The following is a 21,546-nucleotide window of genomic DNA, read 5'->3' as shown; positions in this document are numbered from 1 at the left end:
AGGGGCAGGGAGCTCATGCAGGAAAGAGGGGCCAGGCAAGGGAGGTGCTGAGCTGAGACCGGAAGGGCTGAGAGGTGCAGGGCCCTGTGTCTGAGCCCACAGGTCCTGGGGATTGTCAGCTACTTGGTCTCCACATGGCCCACCAGCCCCTTCGAACCCTAGTCCAGACAGGAGAAAAGGCAGAAAGGGACAGGTACAGCCCCTAGAGCAGGGGTCTCAAGCTTTTCCAACCTTGACTCACCTAAGAAATAAAACTTAGATCACCACTGCTTAAAACGGCATGAGGACTCCCTGTCCCTGGTCATGGTACCAGGCTCCAGGTCCGACAGGGCTGAGAACCATGGTGACCTTCTATGGTGACAGAAAGCAACTAAAACAACAGGATTTTTAAAATGTGTGTTATGCTAAGACTTAAAGAATCAACAAGATGGTGAAGAATTACCCACCAAAAAGAGAAGATAGAAAGGAAAACAAAACAGATATAGAAACACTCAGCTACTTTTGCCTTGAGGCGACTTCCTGATTCCCGGAAGCATGGACTTTTATTTTGACAGCTTCTTCAGATGGAAGGATCAGAGGTCCATGCCGAGGCCCACAGAAGGTGAGGGGTGAACAGGAGACCGGGACCCTATAGGGATACAGTCTCAGACAAGGGCTGAGCCTACAGTAGAACAGCTCATGTCAGGAGCTAAAGATACTAGTTGGAATCCCCCAGATGGTTCAAGTAACCCCAAACGAGCTGGGCTTCAAGTGGGCTTGAACTGGTGAGACCCTCAGGAGTCTGGCAGAAGGAACACCAGGGCCTTCCTGGAGGAAGGTACCTTCATCCTAGACTCAAACCAGACTTTTCTTTTTTTTTTTTTGAGACGGAGTCTCACTCTGTCGCCCAGGCTGGAGTGCAGTGGCGCGATCTCGGCTCACTGCAAGCTCCGCCTCCCGGGTTCACACCATTCTCCTGCCTCAGCCTCCTGAGTAGCTGGGATTACAGGCGCGTGCCACCACGCCCGGCTAATTTTTTGTATTTTTCAGTAGAGACAGGGTTTCACCATGTTAGCCAGGATGGTCTCGATCTCCTGACCTCGTGATCCACCCGCCTCGGCCTCCCAAAGTGCTGGGATTACAGGCATGAGCCACCCCGCCCGGCAACTCAAACCAGACTTTTCAAATGCAATAACCAGTATATGCTCAAAGAAAAGCAGGGATCCTTGGGAACCAGACACCGCGAGGGAGAACAAGCCCACAAAATAGACACTAAAAACAGACACAGGCAGAGACTTCAGACGCAGACATCACCTGTAAAACAGATATGTCTTCTCTGCTTCAATCAATTAAAAAAAAAAAAAGCTTGAAGATCCCTGCAGAGAACAGAAAACGATAAAAAAAAATGACATAGCAGACTGAAAAAAGAACCAAGTAGAACTTCTAGAAATAAAAAAAGCTTCAATAACCAAAATTTAAAACTCACTGGACATATTTAACCAGAGAATAGCCAGAGCTGAAGAAAGAATTAATGAAACCATAACAGCCCTTATAGGGTGGATGCATTCCAATTCTATCCTATCCATTTCTGTCGATGATGGCTGAGCCCATTCAAGTGACTTCACAGCCCACTAGCGGGTCAGAGCCTGTGCCTGCATGAGACACACTGCCCTGAAGCATCCCCGGGAGAGCAGTGAAGTCAGAAAAGAGCCCTCCCTGCTCCTCCTGACTCCTCCGTATCTTTCTTGGAAACTTAATACCTGGAACTTGTAAGATTCAACTTTTTCTCTCACATAGATCCTCCCTCAGAGCCTTGCCCACACATACACATGCCAGAAGATGCTGAGTGAATGAATAAACAAGTGGGTAGACTCGGGGCCCGTCGCCATACACATCCCATGCTTCTACTGCGCTGTGCTCCTTGCCCAAAGGCAGCCCTGTCAGAACCCCAGAAGGGGCCTGAGCCTTCCCTGTCACTAAACCACAGGGCTGAAGGGCAGAGAGAAGGAGGGTGGATGGGTAGCCAGGAGACTGGGCCCACACAGGAGTTGCAGCATCAAAGACCATGAGAAAAGGTGGAGGGTCCAGGGAGGTTTCCTAAAGTAAGGATTGTGTGTCCCGGGGTGTGTACCTGTGGATGAAGGGGCACAGGGCTGGTGAGGCTGCAGGCAAGAGGCTATTCATTTATTAAATAAGGTCAGTCAACATTCATCCAATACTGACTAAGGTGCCTACCACTCCAAATGCCCACTGCCACTGCATACCATCATTCCAGGGCAAGGGGGATAGCTTTAAAATACACAAACTCCCAGGTCCTCCACAGATCTTGGCAGGTCTGGGGTGAGGTCTAGGAATATGCATTTTTAAAGGCACCTCTCCCCCACTCCCTTTCTACCCCACATGGTTCTGCTGCTCAACCAAGCACCAGAGTAGAGGATCCAAGTCAAGGACAGAGAGCAAAGCAAGTTATACGATTGCAGTAATGTACAAGCTCTGCAAGAAATAATGCCTGCATCTGCTTCCAATCATCTTCAATGTTTAGACTCAACCTATAGAACAAAACACCCAAGATGTCATTGTGGTTACAGAAGAGGATGGAAAGGTCATTCAGTCCTGATGACTTAAAAATAAAAATAGGTTGGGCGCGGTGGCTCACGCCTATAATCCCAGCATTTTGGGAGGCCAAGGCAGGCGGATCACCTGAGGTCAAGAGTTTGAGACTAGCCTGACCAACATGGAGAAACTCAGTCTCTACCAAAAATACAAAATTAGTTGGCCGTGGTGGCAGGCACCTGCAAGCCCAGCTACTTGGGAGACTGAGACAGGAGAATCGCTTGAAACTGGGAGGCAGAGGTTGCAGTGAGCCGAGATCGCACCATTGCATTCCAGCCTGGGCAACAAGAGTGAAACTCCATCTCAAAACAAAAACAAAATAAAAATAAAAATACATGTGGCATAGGCCAGGCGCAATGGCTCACACCTGTAATCCCAGCACTTTGGGAGGCTGAGGCAGGTGGATCACGGGGTCAGGAGTTCAAGACCAGCCTGGCCAAGATGGTGAAACCCGGTCTCTACTGAAAATACAAAAAAATTAGCCAGACATGGTGGCGCAAGCCTATAATCTCAGCTACTCAGGAGGCTGAGGCAGAAAATTGCTTGAACCTGCCTGGGAGGCAGAGGTTGCAGTGAGCTGAGATTGCGCCACTGCACTCCAGCCTGGGAAACAGAGCGAGACTCCGTCTTGGAAAAAAAAAAAAATACACATGGCAGCCTGGGCGTGGTGGCTCACACCTGTAATCCCAGTACTTTGGAAGTCCAAGGCAAGAGGATCACTGAGCCTAGGAGTTCAAGACCAGCCTGGGCAACTTGGTGAGACCCCCAATTTCTACAAAAAAATTTAAAAACTAGCCGGGCCTGTTGACACGCACCTGTGATCCAGCTACTTGGGAGGCTTGAGGCGGGAGGATTGCTTGAGCCCTGGAGGTCCAGGCTGCAGTAAGCCATGATTGTGCCACTGCACTCCAGACCCTGTCTCAGAAAAGAAGAAAAATACACATGGCAGTAGTGGGAGGGAGACATGGACAGAGTGCTTGGAGGAATTGACAGAATGAGGAAGAAAAAAAAAGGGTAACTGAGACTCTCAGGTTTATAAATGTGACCCTAGAGAATCTACAGGCCACAGGATGCCGTTGGGAGGATGAGGGGGGCAATGGAAAAGCAGGTCATGAAAGCTAAATTATCATCTATCTTAGAAGGGCACCAACAGATACTCTAAAATTGGTAAATCAAGCAGTAGTGGCCGGGCACTGTGGCTCATGCCTGTAATCCTAACACTCTGGGAGACCAAGGCAAGAGGATTGCTTGAGCCCAGGAATTTGAGACGAGCCTGGGCAACACAGTGAGACCTCATCTCTACAAAAAATTAAAAAATTAGCCAGGCGTGGTGACGCACACCTGTAATCCCAGCTGCTCAGGAGGCTGAGGTGGGAGGATGGCTTGAGCCTGGGAGGTCAAGGCTGCAGCGAGCCATGATTGCGCCACTGCACTCCAGCCTGGATGACAGAGCAAGACTCTGTCTCAAAAAAAAAGAAAAAGAAAAAGAAATAGAAATAGAATAATCATAACATTTGGAGACACAGGGGTAGCTAGCAGAAGAAACCATGAAAAGAGTTAAAAGGGGTTGCTTTCTCTTATTACATTGCTGGTGAGGGTGCAAAATGATACAACGGCAGTGGGGGGCAAGTGGCAATCACTGAGCTCCCGCCCTCTGCCTCAGCAACCTCAGTGCTGGGCTTGCATTGTCGGAGCGCACCTGCTCTTACATAAAATGACCACAGAAGAGGGTCTTTGCTGCAGCACCAACAGGAATAATAAAAGACTTGAAACAGCCCAAGAGTCCATCAGGGGGACTGCTGAAACAAATTACAATAGAGCCACATAACTCTATGTGTGGAATGCTATGTAGCCATAAGAAAGAGAGAAATTCTGACAGATGCTGCAACATGGATGAACCCATTATGCTAAGTGAAATAAGCCAGTCACAAAAGGGCAAACACTGCATGATTCCACTTGTATAAGGTACCAAGAGTAATCAAATTCATAGAAACAGAGAGTAGAATGGTAGTTGCAAGGGCTGGGGGGAGGAGGAAATGGGGAGTTATTGTTTAATGGGTACTGAGTTTCAGTTTTGCAAGATGAAAAAAGGTCTGTGGATGGATGGTGGTAATAGTTGCACAGAAATGAAAATGTACGGAATGCTGCTCAACTGTATGCTTAACGATGGTTAAGATGGGAAACTCCTTGTTATGTGAATCTTACCACAATTAAAAATAAGTGACTTTTGCCAGGCACAGTGGCTCACACCTGTAATCCCAATATTTTGGTAGGTTGAAGCGGGCAGATTGCTTGAGTCCAAGAGTTCGCTTATTTTCCAGCCTAGGCAACACAGTGAAACCCTGTCTCTACAAAAAATAAATAAATTAGCCAAGCATGGTGGCACGTACCTGTAGTCCCAGCTGCTCTGGAAGGTGAGGCAGGATTGCTTGAGTCCAGGAGGTCAGGGTTGCAGTGAGCCATGGTGTCACTGCACTCTGACCTGGGCAACAAAGCAAGACCCTGTCTTAATAAATAAATAAATAACCTTTTTTAATGTTTAAGACAAATTACTATGTAACTTGTAGGAGACTATTTTCTCATGGTTGTCCACGATATGCAACTAAAATGAATATACTTTTTTTCATCTTTTTTTTTGAGACACGATCTCACTATGTCGCCCAGGTTGGAAAGCAGTGGTGCAATCACGGCTCACTGCAGACTTGACCTCCTGGCCTCATGTGATCCTCCCACCTCAGTCTCCTGTGTAGCTGAGACTACAGGGGTGTGCCACCACATCCAGCTAATTTTTGTATTTTTGTAGGGACGGGGTTTCGCCATGTTGCCCAGGCTGGTCTCAAACTCCTAGGCTCAAGCAATCCACCTACCTGGGTGTCCCAAACTGCTGGGATTACAGGCATGAGCCACCACACCTGGCTAAAGTGAATATAATTAATGAAAGAGAGAGAGAGGAAGTTTGAGCTTCTACATATTCAGAGAGAAAGATCTCCAGAAGGGTCTGTCTACAGCAAGATTTATAAAGCGAAACCAGCAAAAAAACAGAATAGTGTATATAGAATGCTATCTTTCTATAAGAAAAGGGAAAATCTGGATATATGTTTGTATTTGCAGAATGGAACACTGGAAGAGACATAAGCAATTAAAGACAGTGATGACCTAAAGAGGCAGTGGTGGAGGGGGTGGGGGGTGGGAAGAGGGTGGGAGCAGACTCTCAGTCTGTGTTTGTATGGTGTTTTGATGTTTTAACAGAATGAATAAATTACCTAGTTAGATTTTCTTATATGGTTGCCCCTGGAGAAGGGGAAAGGAGGTTGAGTGAGGAGGGCAGAGTGGAGGACCAGGGTAGAGTGGGGGATCCTAGATCATGTATTTGTCTTACTTTTATAAAAAGGAAAAAAAGGAATAAGAGTACATTTTCGGCCAGGCGTGGTGGCTCACGCCTGTAATCCTAACACTTTGGGAGACCGAGGCGAGTGGATCACGGGGTCAGGAGTTCGACACCAGCCTGACCAACATAGTGAAACTCTGTCTCTACTAAAAATACAAAAATTAGCCAGGTGTGGTGGCACATGCCTGTAATCCCAGCTACTCAGGAGGCTGAGGCTGAAGAATCGCTTGAATCCAGGAGGCAGAGGTTGCGGTGAGCTGAGATCATGCCATTGCACTCCAGCCTGGGTGACAGAGTGAGACTCCATCTCAAAAAACGAAAGAAAAAAAAAAAGAGTACATTTTTAGTGACCAAAAAACTTATGAAAAGGTGCTCAACCTCACTAGTAGTCAGAGAAATGTAAATTAAAACCACAGTAAGATGCCATTTCACACCCAGCAGGCTGGAAGAAATTTAAGTGGGACAAGACCAAGTGTGGCAAGGATGTGGGCAGAGCGAAGGGAGCTGCCCCCACAGTCGCCACAGGGTCACTTCTCATGCCATGGAGGCGCATCCCTCTCACCTAGTAATCCCCCCACTCAGAACATACCAGAGGAACCCGAGCACACGAGCCTAAGGAGGCTCACTGCAGTATCGCAGGCAATTGCCAAAAGCTGGAAATGCGCTGAAAGTCCATCAACAGGAGTGCCAATGAAGGGATTCAGTTTATCGCCCAATGGAATGCAACATTGCAATTAAACACATGAACTACAGCCATGTGTATCAACTCAGATAAATCTTGAAAACAGTACTGAATTTATTTTTATTTTATTAATTTTTTGTTTGTTTGTTTGAGACAGCGTCTCCCTGTGTCACCCAGGCTGGAGTGCAGTGGCGTGATCTTGGCTCACTGCAACCTCCGCCTCCCGGGTTCAAGCGATTCTCCTGCCTTAGCCTCCTGAGTAGCTGGGAGTACAGGTGCCCACCACCACACCCGGCCAATATTTGTATTTTTAGTAGAGACGGGGGTTTCACCATGTTGGCCTGGCTGGTCTCAAACTCCTGACCTCAGGTGATCCACCTGCCTTGGCCTCCCAAAGTGCTGGGATTATAGGCGTGAGCCACTATGCCCGGCCAGGAACCAGTATAGAATTTTAAAAGTGCAAAAGGATTTGTCCAGGAGGCTACCTTTAATATATGGGATTTAAAAAATATAAAAACTTAGCCAGGTGCAGTGGCTCATACCTGTAATCCCAACACTTTGGGAGGCCAAGGCGGGTGGATCACCTGAGGTCAGGAGTTTAAGACCAGCCTGGCCAACATGATGAAACCCCATCTGTACTAAAAATACAAAAATTAGCTGGGCATGGTGGCACGCACCTGTAATCCCAGATACTTGGGAGGCTGAGGTGGGAGAAACACTTGAACCCAGGAGGGAGATGTTGCAGTGAGCCTTGATTGCACCACTGTGCTCCAGCCTGGGCAACAGAGCGAGACTCTGTCTCAAAAAAAAAAAAAAAACCTATATTGTGCCCAGTTACATCCCTATGCATTAATAGCAAAAGCATTAAAACAGACCCCTGGTCAAAGCTTTGTGTTAGGCATGAGTAAAAAATAAAAATAAAACAGGCCCTTGAATGATGCACACCAATTTCTGACAAGTGTTTACCTCTGGAGAAGGCAGGAGAGGAAGGGGAAGGGAGGAAGATGTAGGGGGCTTCGGCTACAGCTATATTCTTTAAAAGTAAAAAGATCTGGGCCAGGCGCAGTGGCTCACGCCTGTAATCCCAGCACTTTGGAAGGCTGAGATGGGCGGATTGCCTGAGGTCAGGAGTTCCAGACCAGCCTGGACAACAAGGTGAAACCCCATCTCTACTTAAAAAAAAAAAAAAGTAAAAAGATCTGAAATAAACGTAGCAAAAAGGATTTGACAAAGCTCAGCAGTGGGTGCATGGGGTGTGTGTCACTTTTCTCTTTCTTTTTTTCCCCTGAGACAGAGTCTTGCTCTGTCACCCAGCTTGGAGTGCGGTGGCACAATCTCAGCTCACTGCAAACTCTGCTTCTTGGGTTCAAGCAATTCTTCTGCCTCTGCTTACCAAGTAGCTGGGATTACAGGCACATGCCACCATGCCCGGCTAATTTTTGTGTTCTTAGTAGAGACAGGGTTTCACCATGTTGGCTAGGCTGGTCTCAAACTCTGGACCTCGTGACCTGACTGCCTCGGCCTCCCAAGTGCTGCAGTTACAGGCATGAGCCACCGCGCCCAGCCCTATTTTTCTCTTTACTATCGTGTAGATTTGAAATATATCTTAATCACAATAACAATAAGCCGGGCTTGGAGCATGGACAGGTAGAGGAGGCGTAGGCTAGGGAAGGGGGCATCCAGTCATGCAAACGGAGGGCAGTCACCTCATCACTCTCCTCCCTGGCACCTGCCCCCACACACGTCTTGGGGGCACTGGGGCTGGGGGTGCAGGCTCTGAGCTTCCCTGAGGTAGACCTGGAGACAAGGGCTACCCAAGTCCCTTGCCCCAACAGGAGGAGGAAAAGAAGGAAAAAGGGCTAGGAGAGGGAATGTGCCCCAGGCTCAGCCCAGTCAGCAGCTCGGGACTCACGGCAGCCACAGCCCGAAACTCAGCCAGGCAGAGTTCAAGGGCTGGCCTAGCGTGGGTGCCACACATACCAGGGCATCAGCAGCCTGGGCTTCCCAGGGCCTTGCCAGCTCTGGAAATAATTCCCTGAACATGTTGGGGCTTAGGGTGGCTTCGAAGGTGGCTGGAGCTGAAGCCACAAGCAAGGAGCCATGCAGGGATTCCTTCCCGAGGTGGGGGTGGTGGGGGCTTTGCGAGTCCAGCCTCCAGGGTCAGCAAGTGAAAGGGGGGCTGGCAGGGAGCCGGGCAGGGAGCTGGGAGTCCCAGCAATGGCCAGGCTCACCCCAAGATGGTGGGGGGCAGAACTTCTGGGAGTCTTCAGGACAAGGCCATTTCTGATGACCACCAGCCAACTTCTAAAACGCCTGCCATAACCCCACCCCCTTGCTGGGTCCCACCCTCCAGGGCCAGTGGAAACAGTGAAAGCCAGGACTCCTGGCTTGAGGCCAAGCTCCATCTTTGTCTTTTCTGGGCTCCAGTGTCAAAACTGAAGAGGCTATAGTCCATGTCTCTCATCCCACATTCTAATGCCCCAACTTGTACTCGCCAGCCAAAGGGTGTACGGAGGCCTGGCTCTGTTCCAGAAGGTTGGCTCCGCTCAGGTCCCAACAGGGCCATAGGGAGTCCAGAGGGGCCTCTACCCACCTCACCAAGACATCAAGGAACCAGGAGCTGGGGCAGAGAAGAGGGGGAAGGAGATGGAGTCTGAACCTTTCTCTTCCACATCACTTTGCTGGATGGACCCAGCGAGGATATGGGACCACGGGGTGGCCCAGGTATCCTGGGGTGGGCCTCATTCACAGGCTTTGGGAAAATGGAGATGAGATGAGGGGCCTGCGGGAGGAGGGAGAGGGAAGGCGCAATGAGGACAGAGGAGGGCAAGAAGTCAAAGGCGCATTTGTTCTGCTAAGTGGCTTTGTTGTTGTCAAAAATTGGCCCCAAACTGTCCACTAGAAGCTTAGGGCAAGTCTTCCTTGGTCACACCCACCTCCCTGTCACCAGCCTGTCACACCACACAGCTGCCCACACACACCTCGACACACATGCAAAGCTTCCCCTTCCGGTCCTGGCAGAGCCCACCCTTGGGACCCTCACCTCTCTCTCTCTTTCTCTCTGTCTCTAAGTTCTTTCCAAGAACTAGACTAAATCCTCCTACTAGACGGCAATCTACCCTCCATCTGCAGCCTCAACGCCCTCCCATTTCTGACTCCAGGAGTGGCCCAGGCCTCCTTTCTCTACCCATCCATCCTTCAGGGAACTGGGACAGGCGAGGTCAGACCTGTGCCTCCAAGTGAGCACATTAAACCCACAGAGGCTGGGCTCCACTGGGGAAATTCTGGGTGGGTCACAACAACAGGACATGGAGCAGCCAGGCCTGAGTGAGGGGCAGGGCAAGAGGACGCTGGGGAGGGGCCCTGTGCATGCATTGATTACTCAAATGTGCTCGGGGATCTGCCGTGTGGCAGACACTGCAGGTAAAACAGCAAACAACAACAACAAAAACACAGAAATCCCTCCCCTGGTGGAACTGACATTCTAGTGGGGCATAAAAATGGCAAACACAAATAAATAAAATACACTGAGCACAGCAGATTCATGCTACAGAGAAAAAGAAAGCAGGGAAGGGAGGTGGGGCCAGCAGTGCAATTTTGTATTGAGTGGTCAGGGAAGGCCTCGCTGAAGATGTGAGATCTAAAGCTGCTGAGCATCTGGGCTGCGTGGATATTTGGAGAAAGAACGTTCAGGGCAGAGGGAACAGCAAAGATGTGGAGGCGGGAGTGTGGCTGGTGACTGTGAGGAATGGCAGGGAGGCTGGTGTGGTTGCAGGGAAGTGGGAGGGGGCAAGGGGGAGAGGATGAGGTGGAGAGGCAGCAGGGGCCAACGGTGTAGGGTGAAGGGGCCTTATGGTGGTGCGGTTCGTCCAGGGCCAGGGCAGTTCCCACCTAAGACCTCCACCAGCCAAAACCCTCACTCAGAGCCCCGTGATGGAAGCAGGAACAGAATTGCAGACAGGGGGCCCCTCTGCAGGTTCCAAGTGATGGGCAAGGACCCCGGCCGCCCGCCAGCCAGCCAGCCAAGGATGCCGTCGGATTGTCTTAAATCCCGCTCCCCTTCCAGCATCCCCCGCGAGGACAATCCCAGCTAAGCTCTCCCCAGAGGAGCAGCCATGTGGGCAGACTTGGTGGCAGCAGGCCCAGCGTGTTGCTGCCTGCTCCCACCCTGCCCAACACGCCCAGGACCTGTCTGTCTGACTGTCAGTCGGTCTCAGCCCTCACAGGTAAGCACAACAATAGCACCTCACCCTGGCTTGGCATAATGACAGCCAGGATATTGTTTAATCCCCACAAAAGCCCTCAGCCTGTTGGGCGGCCCGAGGAGCCCACTGACCACTCAGGACAAGGTCCCGTGAACGAAGTCACTTGCCCAAGGTGAATTCTCACCAACTTCCCACCAAGGGGCTTTGTTATTAGAGCCTCCTGCAGGGCAGGACTCACACACAGGAGGGGGCTGAGGACACAGCCAGGGTCAGAAGAGTTCTGGAAACCATGGGGTCCAAATCTCTTACCATGCAGATGAGGAACTGAGGCACAGGGAAGGGCTGTCACCAGGGCCTCCTAAAGTCTAAGACAATTCTCTTTTCCACCCGTTCCCTCAGAAAACATCCAGTCACACAGACAAAGAAAGCCCTGTGGCTGTGGGGATTTTTGGGGGAGAATGGGCCCCCGGCCAGAAGTGGGTGTGCCCCTGAGAAGTGGGGTGTGGCCCCGGAAAATGAAGGGAATGGCACGTCTGTGCCAAGATGGCAGCAGTGCAAGCCAAGGGGGATTCCGCTGACAGCAGAGTGAGGTCTGCAGGGCAGCGCCACATCGAATCCAGCCACTGGGGCTGAATGCAGTTGAATAAATTCAGTCGCAGGTCCAGGACCCTGCAGCCTGGGAGGGGCGGGGGCAGAGGAAGCGGAGGTCTTACCTCGGAACTTCTTAGGGGGGTTGTCCAGGTCCCCGGCCGCGGGCTCCACCACACAGCGGTCATCCACCAGCCTGGGGAACAAAGCAGCTCGGTCAGCAGGAGAGAAGAGACCTATCTCCCACAGCATCCCTCCCTTAGAGCAGGGGATGCCAGGGTACCAGTGAGCCCCTAAGATAATTCCTCCACCTCTAACAAGCTCCCCACCATCAAGTCATTCTTTCCTGGCACCACCGTTGAAAGGCAAGGTGTCTCTTGGGGGCGGGGAGAACCCCAGGAAGAACACAGAAGCACACCCAGCCCACCCCAGCCCCCTGACTGGAGCTGCAGCTGTCCTGGGGGGACTCTGCCACCAGTCGGGCCTGTCACATGCTGCAGGTGTATCTCCTGTCCCAGCCCTGAGACCCTGCTGCCCTGATGGGATGGGCAGTGGGTGAAGGGGGCAGGAGAGAAGGAGAAAAACAAAAGCGTAGAGGAGAGGAAGGGAGGGAGACAGAGAGTCAGAAAGACAAAAAGCGTAAGAAACAGAAGCAGAGAGAGACCAGAGACAGACAGATGAGAGAAGCACAGGAGACACCAAACTAGCAGCATGAGTCTTTAGGTCTCCAAGGAAGGACGATGATTCTCACGCCTTCCCAGTCTCAGTCAGGCCTCATTTCATATTCTCCTCTTTGGTTCACCCTAGGACAATTTCCCTCTTATAGCCATGCTGGCATTAATCTTGCATCTCTTGAGGGCATTCATTTACCCATCCATCTATCCACCCATCCACTCATCCCTCCACCCATCCATCTACCCAGCCCCCAATCATGCATCTATTCATCCACCCACCCATGCACCCATCCATCCACCCATCCACCCATCTACCCATCCAGCCACCCTTCCTGCATTTAAAATTTGTCAATGCCACTCCAGCCTCTAAGATAAAGTGATGCTGATCACCCACCGTGTCAAAGGCCAACTCTGTCTCAACACTCCCATGCCTGTTACCTCTGAATTCTCACCAACTTGCCAGCAAGGGGCTTGTTTTTAGTGCCATTTTACTGAGGAGAAAACCGAATCTGAATATTAAATAACTTGCCTAAACCCACAGAGCTGATTTCAAAGCCCATGCTCCTTCTGTACCTCCTCTCCCTGGGTTGGTTAACAAGGTCTTTTCTGTTTTTTTTTTTTTGAGACAGAGTCTCACTCTGTCGACCAGACTGGAGTGCAGTGGCGCAATCTCGACTCACTGCAACCTCCGCCCCCCGGGTTCAAGCAATTCTCCTGCCTCAGCCTCCTGAGTAGCTTGGATTACAGGCACCCACCACCACGCCTGGCTAATTTTTGTATTTTTAGTAAAGACTGGGTTTCACCATCTTGGCCAGGCTGGTCTCAAACTCCTGACCTCGTGATCCACCTGCCTCAGCCTCCCAAAGTGCTGGGATTACAGGTATGAGTCACCACGCCCAGTCTAACAAGGTCTTTTGTGATCTGACCTCTACCTACTCCCTAGCTAGCCTCATTCCTTGCCCCAACTCTACTAAACCTCCAGTTGATCCCAAGGTCCCTGGAGCTCTCATCTCTCCAGAGGCAGTCCTGGCAGCCTGCAGTGCCTTAATACTCACTCCACTCTGGCCCCATGAAGCCACAGGCCTAGCAAAACTCCATCCTTCCACCCTCAGCTCTGCTTTCCTACTCTACAAAGCCTTCCTTGGCCAGCCCCTGCGGGCCTCCCTCCTTCATGTTCCGGCGCCTGGTCCTGGCAGTGTCTCTCCCCACTTCTTGACTTGCTGTGTCTACACTGTGAGTTCCTTGAGAACGGAGCCCCTGTGTGTTTTCTTTGTAATGATTAACACCTTGCACAATGCAAAGTGTTAATGATATAATAAGAAATATATATTTGGTCTTCATCCCGGCTCCTGGCCAGAGCTCTTAAAGCCCTTGTAACTTCCTAAGTGATAAAGGCAAGACGAGTTACAATGTTTAGATTTTTGTATGCAGTTCCTGAAATAGATCGGAAGCAATAAAGATGAAATGGCATGAATTTTGTTCATTCCAATCCTCTTTCAACCACACCTGGTTTTATGTTAATGAGGTGACTTTTGGAAAGCCCCTGAGGATGGGGCTGCCGGGAAATAACCGTGTAATTTGAGGGTTCCCATTTTCAGCCCCACCCCCGTCATGACCTCCTCCTGGAAGGAGAGAGCCGCTGAAGGTTAGGTTGACCACCAATGGCCAATGGTTTAATCAATCATGCCTATGTGGATGGACGCGGTGGCTCATGCCTGTAATCCCTGCACTTTGGGAGGCTGAGGCGGGTGGATCATTAAGTCAGGAGTTTGAGACCCGCCTGACCAACATGGTGAAACCTCATCTCTACTAAAAATACAAAAATTAGCTGGGCGTGGCGGTGCACGCCTGTAATCCCAGCTACACAGGAAGCTGAGGCAGAAGAATCGCTTGAACCCAGGAGGCAGAGGTTGTGGTGAGCCGAGATCACGCCACTGCACTTCAGCCTGGGCGAAAGAGCAAGACTTCGTCTCAACAAAAACAAAACAAAACAAAACAAAAACGTGCCTAGGTAAGGCAGCCTCTGTAAAAACCCAAAAGGGGCCAGGCGCCAGTGGCTCACACCTGTAATCCTAGCACTTTGGGAGGCCGAGGCAGGCTAATCACCTGAGGTCAGGAGTTTGAGACCAACCTGGCCAACATGGCGAAACTCCATCTCTACTAAAAAAAAAAAAAAAAAAAGAAAGAAAGAAAAAATTAGCCAGGTGTGGTGGCACATGCACTCTTGTAACCCCAGCTACTCGGGAGGCTGAGGCAAGAGAATCGCTTGAACCCGGGAGACAGAGTTGCAGTGAGCCGAGATCGAGTCACTGCACTCCAGCCTGGGCAACAGAGCAAAACTCCGTCTAAAAAAAAAAAAAAAATCGCTGGGTGTAGTGGCACACGCCTCTAACCCCAGCTACTCAGGAGGCTGAGGCAGGAGAATCGCTTGAACCCTAGAGGCAGAGGTTGCAGTGTGCTGAGATCGAGCCATTGCACTCCAGCCTGGGCAAAAGAGCGGGACTCCGTTAAAAAAAACAAACAAACAAGCAAACAAAAAACCAGGTTCAGAGAGCTGGGCTGGTGAACACATGTGGGTACTGGGAGGGGGTCACCCCTGGAGAGGGCCTGGAAGCTCTGTATCTCCTGCTCCATATTAATCTCTTCCATCTGGCTGTTTTTCTGAGTTCTGTGAGCCATTCTAGCAAATTATTAAACATAAAGAGGGAGTTGTGGGAACCCCAGATTTATGGCTGTTTGGTCAGAAGCACCAGAAGCCCGGACTTGCAACTGGCATCTGAGGTGATGTTAGTCTTGGGGGACTGAGCTTTCCACCTGTGGGATCTGACACTGACTCCAGGCAGATAGTGTCAGAATTGAATTGAACTGCAGGACATCCAGGTGGTGTCCCCAGAGTACTGGAGAACTGCCTCATGTTTTCATATATTGTTATTTAAGTTTCTAATTCTACTTTGTTATTTCCATTTTGCAGGCAGAGAAACCAGGGTATAGAGATGTTAAACAATCCACAGAACCAGGTTTTGAAGCCAGGCAGCCCGGCGTCAGAGCAGGCGCTGTGCAGGACTGCAGAATGACGGGACGGCAGAGGGTCCTCTGTCTCCTTTTCTCTCCCGGCCTCCAGCACCTGCTTAGTCCCTGGCCCTCTTCCCTTCTCCATCTGCACTCACGTCGTTGGGCATCTTGACCACACTCATGAACTTAAAAGCACCTCCAATACCTTCACTGAGAACTCCCACATTCACCTCCCATGAACTCCAGCCTCGGAGATCTAACTGCCTACTCGGCATCTCTGCTTGGGTGTCCACAGGCATTGCAAACTCAGCCTGTGCAAGCTGAGCTCCTGGCCTCCCACCGGAACATGCTCCTCCAGAGGTCCTCCCCATCTCAGTCGATGGCAACTCCATCCTTCCAACTGCTTGGTCCAAAAACCTTGGACCTATCCTTGGCTCCTCCCTTCCACTCACACCTCACACCTAACCTGTCAGGAAATCCTGTGGGCTGCATCTTCAAAATACACAATCAGGTACAGAATTGGACCTCTTCTTGTCACTCTCACCACCACATTGTCCAGGCTCCCACCAGCTCTCACCTGGATTTCAGTAACTACCTCCTCACTGGTCTCCTGGGTTCCCCCTTCACTCCCTTCAGCCTATTTCCCACACAGAAGCAGGGGGATCCCTTTAATTTTTTATTTTTTTGAGACAGAGTCTTACTCTGTCACCCGGGCTGGAGTGCAGTGGCATGATCTTGGCTCACTGCAACCTCTGCCTCCAAGGTTCAAGCAATTCTCCTGCCTCAGCCTCCCAAGTAGCTGGGATTACAGGTGCCTGCCACCATGCCCAGCTAATTTTTTTTTTTTTTTTTTTTTGTAGAGACAGGGTTTCACCACGTTGGCCAGGCTGGTCTCTATCTCCTGACCTCAGGTGATCCACCTGCATCGGCCTCCCAAAGTGCTGGGATTCCAGGCGTGAGCCACCGAACCCGGCCAGGGGATCCCTTTAAAAGGTAAGTCAAATCAGGCCAGCACTCCACTCAGAACTCGCCAGAACCACCCATCTCAGAATAAAACCAAAGAACTTACATGGCCTGAAAGACCCACGTGGTCCACCCCCTCACCTCTCTGATCGCATCTCCTCCCCATCCCCCTTCCCCTCACCCCTCTGCTCCAGCCCTGGAGCCCCCTCCAGGCTCCTCAATCCCCCAGGGGAGTGGGCACTGGCTCCTTCCTCTGCCCAGAACCCTCTACCTCCAGGATCCTCACCTCCTTCAGATCTGGGCTCAAACAAGCCTGTTCCCATGGAGACTGGAGACCCTCTCTCCCATTTTTATTAAAAATTGCAAACTGCTTCCTGCCACACTCAGTATGCACCTCCCTGTGTAATTGTTATCTACAGCCTTTATCACCACCTGGTTGGCTAGCTAGTTTACTTATTTTGTTTACTATCCCTTAGCCTGACCCCATGGAATGTTAAGTGCCGTGAGGGCACAGACTTGTCTGTTTTGCTCCCTGCCGTATCCTCAGCACCCAAACCACTGCCTGGTGCAGAGAGGGGACACACAAAATACATACTGAGTTAATTAATTCGTTTTACTAGCTGTGCAGTAAAGTACACAAGAAGCAAAAGACAAGGTCCCCGCCTCAGGTAGTTTAAAATCTCATTGGGAAGACAAATCACATACTCAGAAGATAAATAATATAAAGAATATGTATCAGAGCCGACTGGTGGTACCAGCCGTGGGTTTCGTCCGAATTCAGGGAAGGGAGAGGTCACTGCTTGACCAATCAGAGAAGGTGTGGGAGAAGCAGGAACTGCTCAGAGCCTTGAATAATTCATAGAATTTTCTGTAAGATATTAGTGAATCAGATTAGCTGGTTGTCTCTTAGCAAAGCCCTGAAGGGAGGGGACACAGGATGGATGAATTTTGATGGTGAGAGAAAGAAAGCATTGACTGGGGTGATGGAGCCGCAGGGCAGCATGGAGGTTGTGCAGCTGAAGAGAGGCTGGCGGCAGTCCCCACAGCCCCCATCTTGACCGGTACACAGGGCCTTGTAGCGGGGGAAAGAGGAAGAGGCCGCAGAGTCCCCCTCCTCAGAGGGTCCCTGTCTGAGGAAAAAACTCATCCTCATCCCTGACCCCTCCACGCCTCTCCTGGGAACTCCTTGTCTGGGTCACACATGCAGGAAAGACATGCAAATTTGGGGGCCAAAGTGTTTTTCCTCACCCCTCTGGACAAGCCCACCTGGTCATTAGGTGGATGTCCATTTGTCCGAGCCCACGCTGGCACAGCTTCTGAAGCCCCGCCTCTCCAGCTCAGCCCCTCCCCATGCCAGTGCCCAGCAGTCCACAAAGCAAGGAGTGCAAACAGAAGCCACTTAGAGAAGGGAGGGACCGGTCAGAAGGGGAGCACGGATTCCGGAGGGGAATTCAAACAAGGTTGGGAAGGAAAACATCCCAGATGTGCAGCTGAGCAGACGACAACGGTCTGTGGAAGGGACTGGAGCAGAGAAGCAAGCCCTGGGCAGGGCTACGGAAAGCAGGGAGGGTCGGCCAGGAGTGAGGACTTGGGAGGCAGGAGATGGGACCTTGGGCATTTTCTCCCGGGTCCGCCAGGACCAGCAAAACAGGCATCATCTGGGAATGCTAGGCTCCATTCTGTGTCCCCCAAGAACCTCCAAGAGGTGGCACCTTGCCACCTTGCCTTCCTTGTTTTATTCTCCAGAAGTTGAGCGCAGCCCCCACCTGGTGTGTGAGATAAAGAAGGTGGCCCTGGGCAGATGTTTGCAGGGTCCCACCGTGCCCCCAAGCTCCCCTCACCTGTGTCTCTGTGCATACTCATTAGGCCTACGGGATCCCATGAAGGTGATCTCCGGCGACAGGGGAGCAGGAGGGGACGGGAGGGAGCGTCGCGTGAAGTCATTAATAGATAAGCAAGAAAGCTCTTATCAGATGGCCTGTCGGGAGACCTGGGGCCAGAGGGAGGTCCGAGGGCCGGGACACAAGTTAGGCAAGTTTGCATGGAGAGGGAGCCTCACCGGGCGAGGCCGCGACCTCCCCATCGCTGCGTGGTGGGAGCGGTTCTGGGTCTGCGCGGCTCCGGAGAGCGTAGGTCTGGCCTCCCTGGCCCCGCCCCGGGCCGGCCCGGCCCCGCCCCGCGCCCGCCCCGCCCCCAGCCTGGCCCGGCCCGCGAGCTCCGGGCGTCCGGCCCCGGCCCCGCCCCCGCCCCCGCGGCGAAGCGAAACTCGCCGTCCCACGTGCAGCCGTCTCCCCCGACGCGCCGCCGCCGCCAAGGGAGGGCCAGCGCGGCCTCGCCCCGGCCTGCCTCCGACTGCCGGCCGCTGCCAGGACGCCGCGCCTCCGCCAGACGCGCCCGGGGGCGGGGCGGGTGATGTGCCGCTGCGCCCGCGCTTTCCTGCTCTCCCCCGCTCGTCTGCCCGCGGAGGGCGGCCCCGGGGTACCCCTCCCCACCTGCTGGCACCGACGTCCCTGGCCTTAGCGCCCCACCCCGACTCTTCCTCATGGCGGGCACCTGTGTTTATCAAACTAGCCGGACCACAGGTGCCCTGCTGAGTGCGCACCTGGCGCTGACACCAGAGCCGCGCTCTACAGGGGTAAGTGGCCGCTTCGCTTCACCCCCCTCTCCCCAACGCCTCCCCACAAGGTCCCTCCACCCACGGGCCCCAGAAAAGACCTGTTCCCACCCTTTACCAGCCCACCGATCTCTCACTGTCCAGCCTCTACTAGGATGACGCCCCATCCCACTCCTGCCATCTCAAGGCCAAGCTGAGGCTCCCGCGTGGTTCCCTGCCCACGCCCCGCTACGCCCACCACCGGCATCGCCCCTCACCTAGAGGCCGGTGGTACCCCAGCCAAGATCACACAAAAACTGCCCCTCCATCGCGCGACTCTATAGTTTATCAATCGTTTTTACATCCAGTATCTTATTGTGTTCTTACCACAGTCCAGAGTGAGGCCCACAGAGTGGATGGAACCCCTGAGCCACACAGCTGGTCAGAGAATGGCACAGACACAACCCAGGCCTCTATCTACTCGACAGACCTCACCACGAGCCTACTATGTGCTGGGTGTGGTCCCCACCCTCTGGGATCTCCTGCGACCACGCTGAGTGCCGAGGACAGGCGCCCTGTCTACACCTGTGTGTCCCCTTCTCCCCTCCAGGACCAGCCCAGCAGAGGCTCAGGAGCCCAGAGGACAGTGCCTGCAGTGCGCTTTCCATCCACTGGGAGGCACAAGACCAGTCTGAACAGCAGAGGGAGCAGGAGGATGGGGCTACAGGGAAAGGGTCCTGGCTGGAGGCCTGTGGGCAGGCAGGGCTGTTCTGGGCCCTCTGGAGAGGAGCTGGTTGACAGCTTGTTCTAGGGTTGCAGGAGGGCACAGTCCCTGAAATGCCCACGGGGTCTACACCCCAAGACCTTGATCTGAGGTAGGAGAGGAAGACAGCTGCATCCTATTCTACCCCATTCCACCCTGCGTGGACTTTGAGATCCAGGTGGGCGCCATGGGAAAGGTAGCAGGGCGGGTCAGTGCCGCCTGGAAAGATTAGATAAGGAGGAGGAAAGGAGCTAGATAGAAGTGGGGCAGGTGACTATCAAGGAGCCTGACTCAAAACCTACCAGCTTGGCCACCATCAGAGCACCATGGGAGGGGGAATGACAGACTGGGGGAATGACAGACTGGGGAAATCCCCGAGGGACCCTGAACAACCCCCCCCCCCCGCCCCCATTCAGCTGTGGATGAGAAAACTGTCCCTGGGGCATGGAGGAGAAACTGACCCGCCCAGGTCACACAAGTTAATGGAACAGCAAGTTCCAGATCCCAGGTCTTCTGGCTCCCAGTCCCAGACACTGGCTGTGGGTGGAGGATTACCCAGGTGCCGAGGCAAGAGACTGAAGGCACAAACTGTTTCAGTATAATAAAAAAAATAGAATAAGAATAGTCATAATACAAATTAGATATAGAGATGATCGTGGACAATTAGCAATCACTATTAATCTTTAGCTTTTAATATTACTCTTTGTTGCATTACTAATATAACCTAGGAATAACCAGTGGGTATAGGGTCAGGTGCTGAAGGGACATTGTGAGAAGTGACCTGGAAGGCAAGAGGTGAGCCCTCTGTCACGCCCACATAAGGGCCGCTTGAGGGCTCCTTGGTCAAGTGGTAATGCCAGTGTCTGGGAAGGCACCCGTTACTTAGCAGACCGCGAAAGGGAGTCTCCTTTCCTTGGAAGAGTCAGGGAACACTTTGCTCCACCAGCTTCTTGTGGAAGGCTGGATATTATCCAGGCCTGCGTGCAGTCATCCGGAGGCTTAAACCCCTCCCTGTGGTGCTGTGCTTCAATGATCCCACTCCTTGTCCACTTTCATGCTCCTCCCGTACTCCTGGTTCCTCTTTGAAGAGCGCAGTAGATAGCGGTAGAAGAAATAGTGAAAGTCTTAAAGTCTTCGATCTTTCTTACAAGTGCAGAGAAGAAAACGCTGACATATGCTGCCTTCCCTCTCTGCTTCGGCTACCTAAAAGGGAAGGGCCGCCTATCCTGTAATCACATGACTTGCTTCACCTTGTCAATCACTTAGAAGATTCACCCTCCTTACCCTGCCCCCTTGTCTTGTATGCAATAAATATCAGTGAGCCCAGCCGTTCGGGGCCACTACCGGTCTCCGCGTCTTGATGGTAGTGGTCACCCCAGCCCAGGTGTTTTTTCTTTATCTCTTTGTCTTGTGCTTTTATTTATTACAATCTCTCATCTCCGCACATGGGGAGAACACCCACTAAGCCCCGTAGGGCTAGACCTATGCAGGCCAGCCCCAAGGAGGCCACTCCAACAGCAGGCACTGTCAAAACACTGGGATGGGCTGGTGGTGGGTGGGAAGCCTGGGGGGCCCTTTCTCCAGATAGCCAAAGTCACACCTACTAGGCGGAATGTTAAGAGAGAAACCCAGATTCACTGGTTGGGGCTCCTGGCTCATCAGAGAAAAGAAATTAACTCCTGCATCCCTGCAAAAGCAACCATTTCCTTTACCTCTACATATCTTTACCAAGAATCCACCCTGTGCCAACCAACGGGGGGCCAGACAGTATATGGAATATATGGAATTTTAAAACAAGTACAGCTAAAGCCTTCAGAAAGCTTAAAGTCTAGAAAGGACAATAAGCCGCACACGCAGAGAACCCAATAGTCTCTCCAGGAAGAATGGAGATAGCAAGAACAACTAAACTTGGCCCAGTAGAAATAAAGGTCGGGGCCAGTGTGCCACCCTGCCTCTGCCACAGGCCTGGGTTTCTGGCTGTCAGGGTCAGGCGGGCTGTCTGACAAGTCCTGGGGTCTCTACAGCGGTGCTGGGTGCATGGGAGGACATATCTGTAAGGCCAAGGAGAAGAAAGACAGGGAGCAGG

The 21,546-nt window shown here is 52.1% G+C and overlaps 1 protein-coding gene and 1 long non-coding RNA gene across 8 annotated transcripts in view; one reads left to right on the top strand and one right to left on the bottom strand.

Moving 5' to 3' along the window:
- The window catches only part of ITPR3 (inositol 1,4,5-trisphosphate receptor type 3), a 75,260-nt gene that overhangs the window by 44,499 nt on the left and 9,215 nt on the right, over window positions 1-21,546 (bottom strand). For 4 of the 7 annotated variants that reach the window (XM_003808557.4, XM_008960621.5, XM_055113479.2 and 1 more), the window contains exon 2: window positions 11,581-11,651. In XM_003808557.4, coding sequence (XP_003808605.3) covers window positions 11,581-11,651 — 71 coding nt within the window. Of the gene's footprint in view, window positions 1-241; window positions 4,813-4,982; window positions 5,075-11,580; window positions 11,652-21,546 lie in introns of those variants that run through there. The other 3 variants (XM_063604834.1, XM_063604835.1, XM_063604833.1) reach the window with 2 other exon arrangements.
- On the top strand, window positions 18,358-20,858 carry LOC130541587 (uncharacterized). The gene is made up of 2 exons (XR_008955661.1): window positions 18,358-18,739; window positions 19,090-20,858. It is a non-coding gene; the product is annotated as an uncharacterized LOC130541587 (long non-coding RNA).

Source organism: Pan paniscus, chromosome 5, assembly GCF_029289425.2.
Source record: "Pan paniscus chromosome 5, NHGRI_mPanPan1-v2.0_pri, whole genome shotgun sequence".
Taxonomy (NCBI): domain Eukaryota; kingdom Metazoa; phylum Chordata; class Mammalia; order Primates; family Hominidae; genus Pan; species Pan paniscus.
The sequence above is the reverse complement of the archived record's forward strand: the minus strand, read 5'-3'. Positions and strand labels throughout refer to the sequence as shown.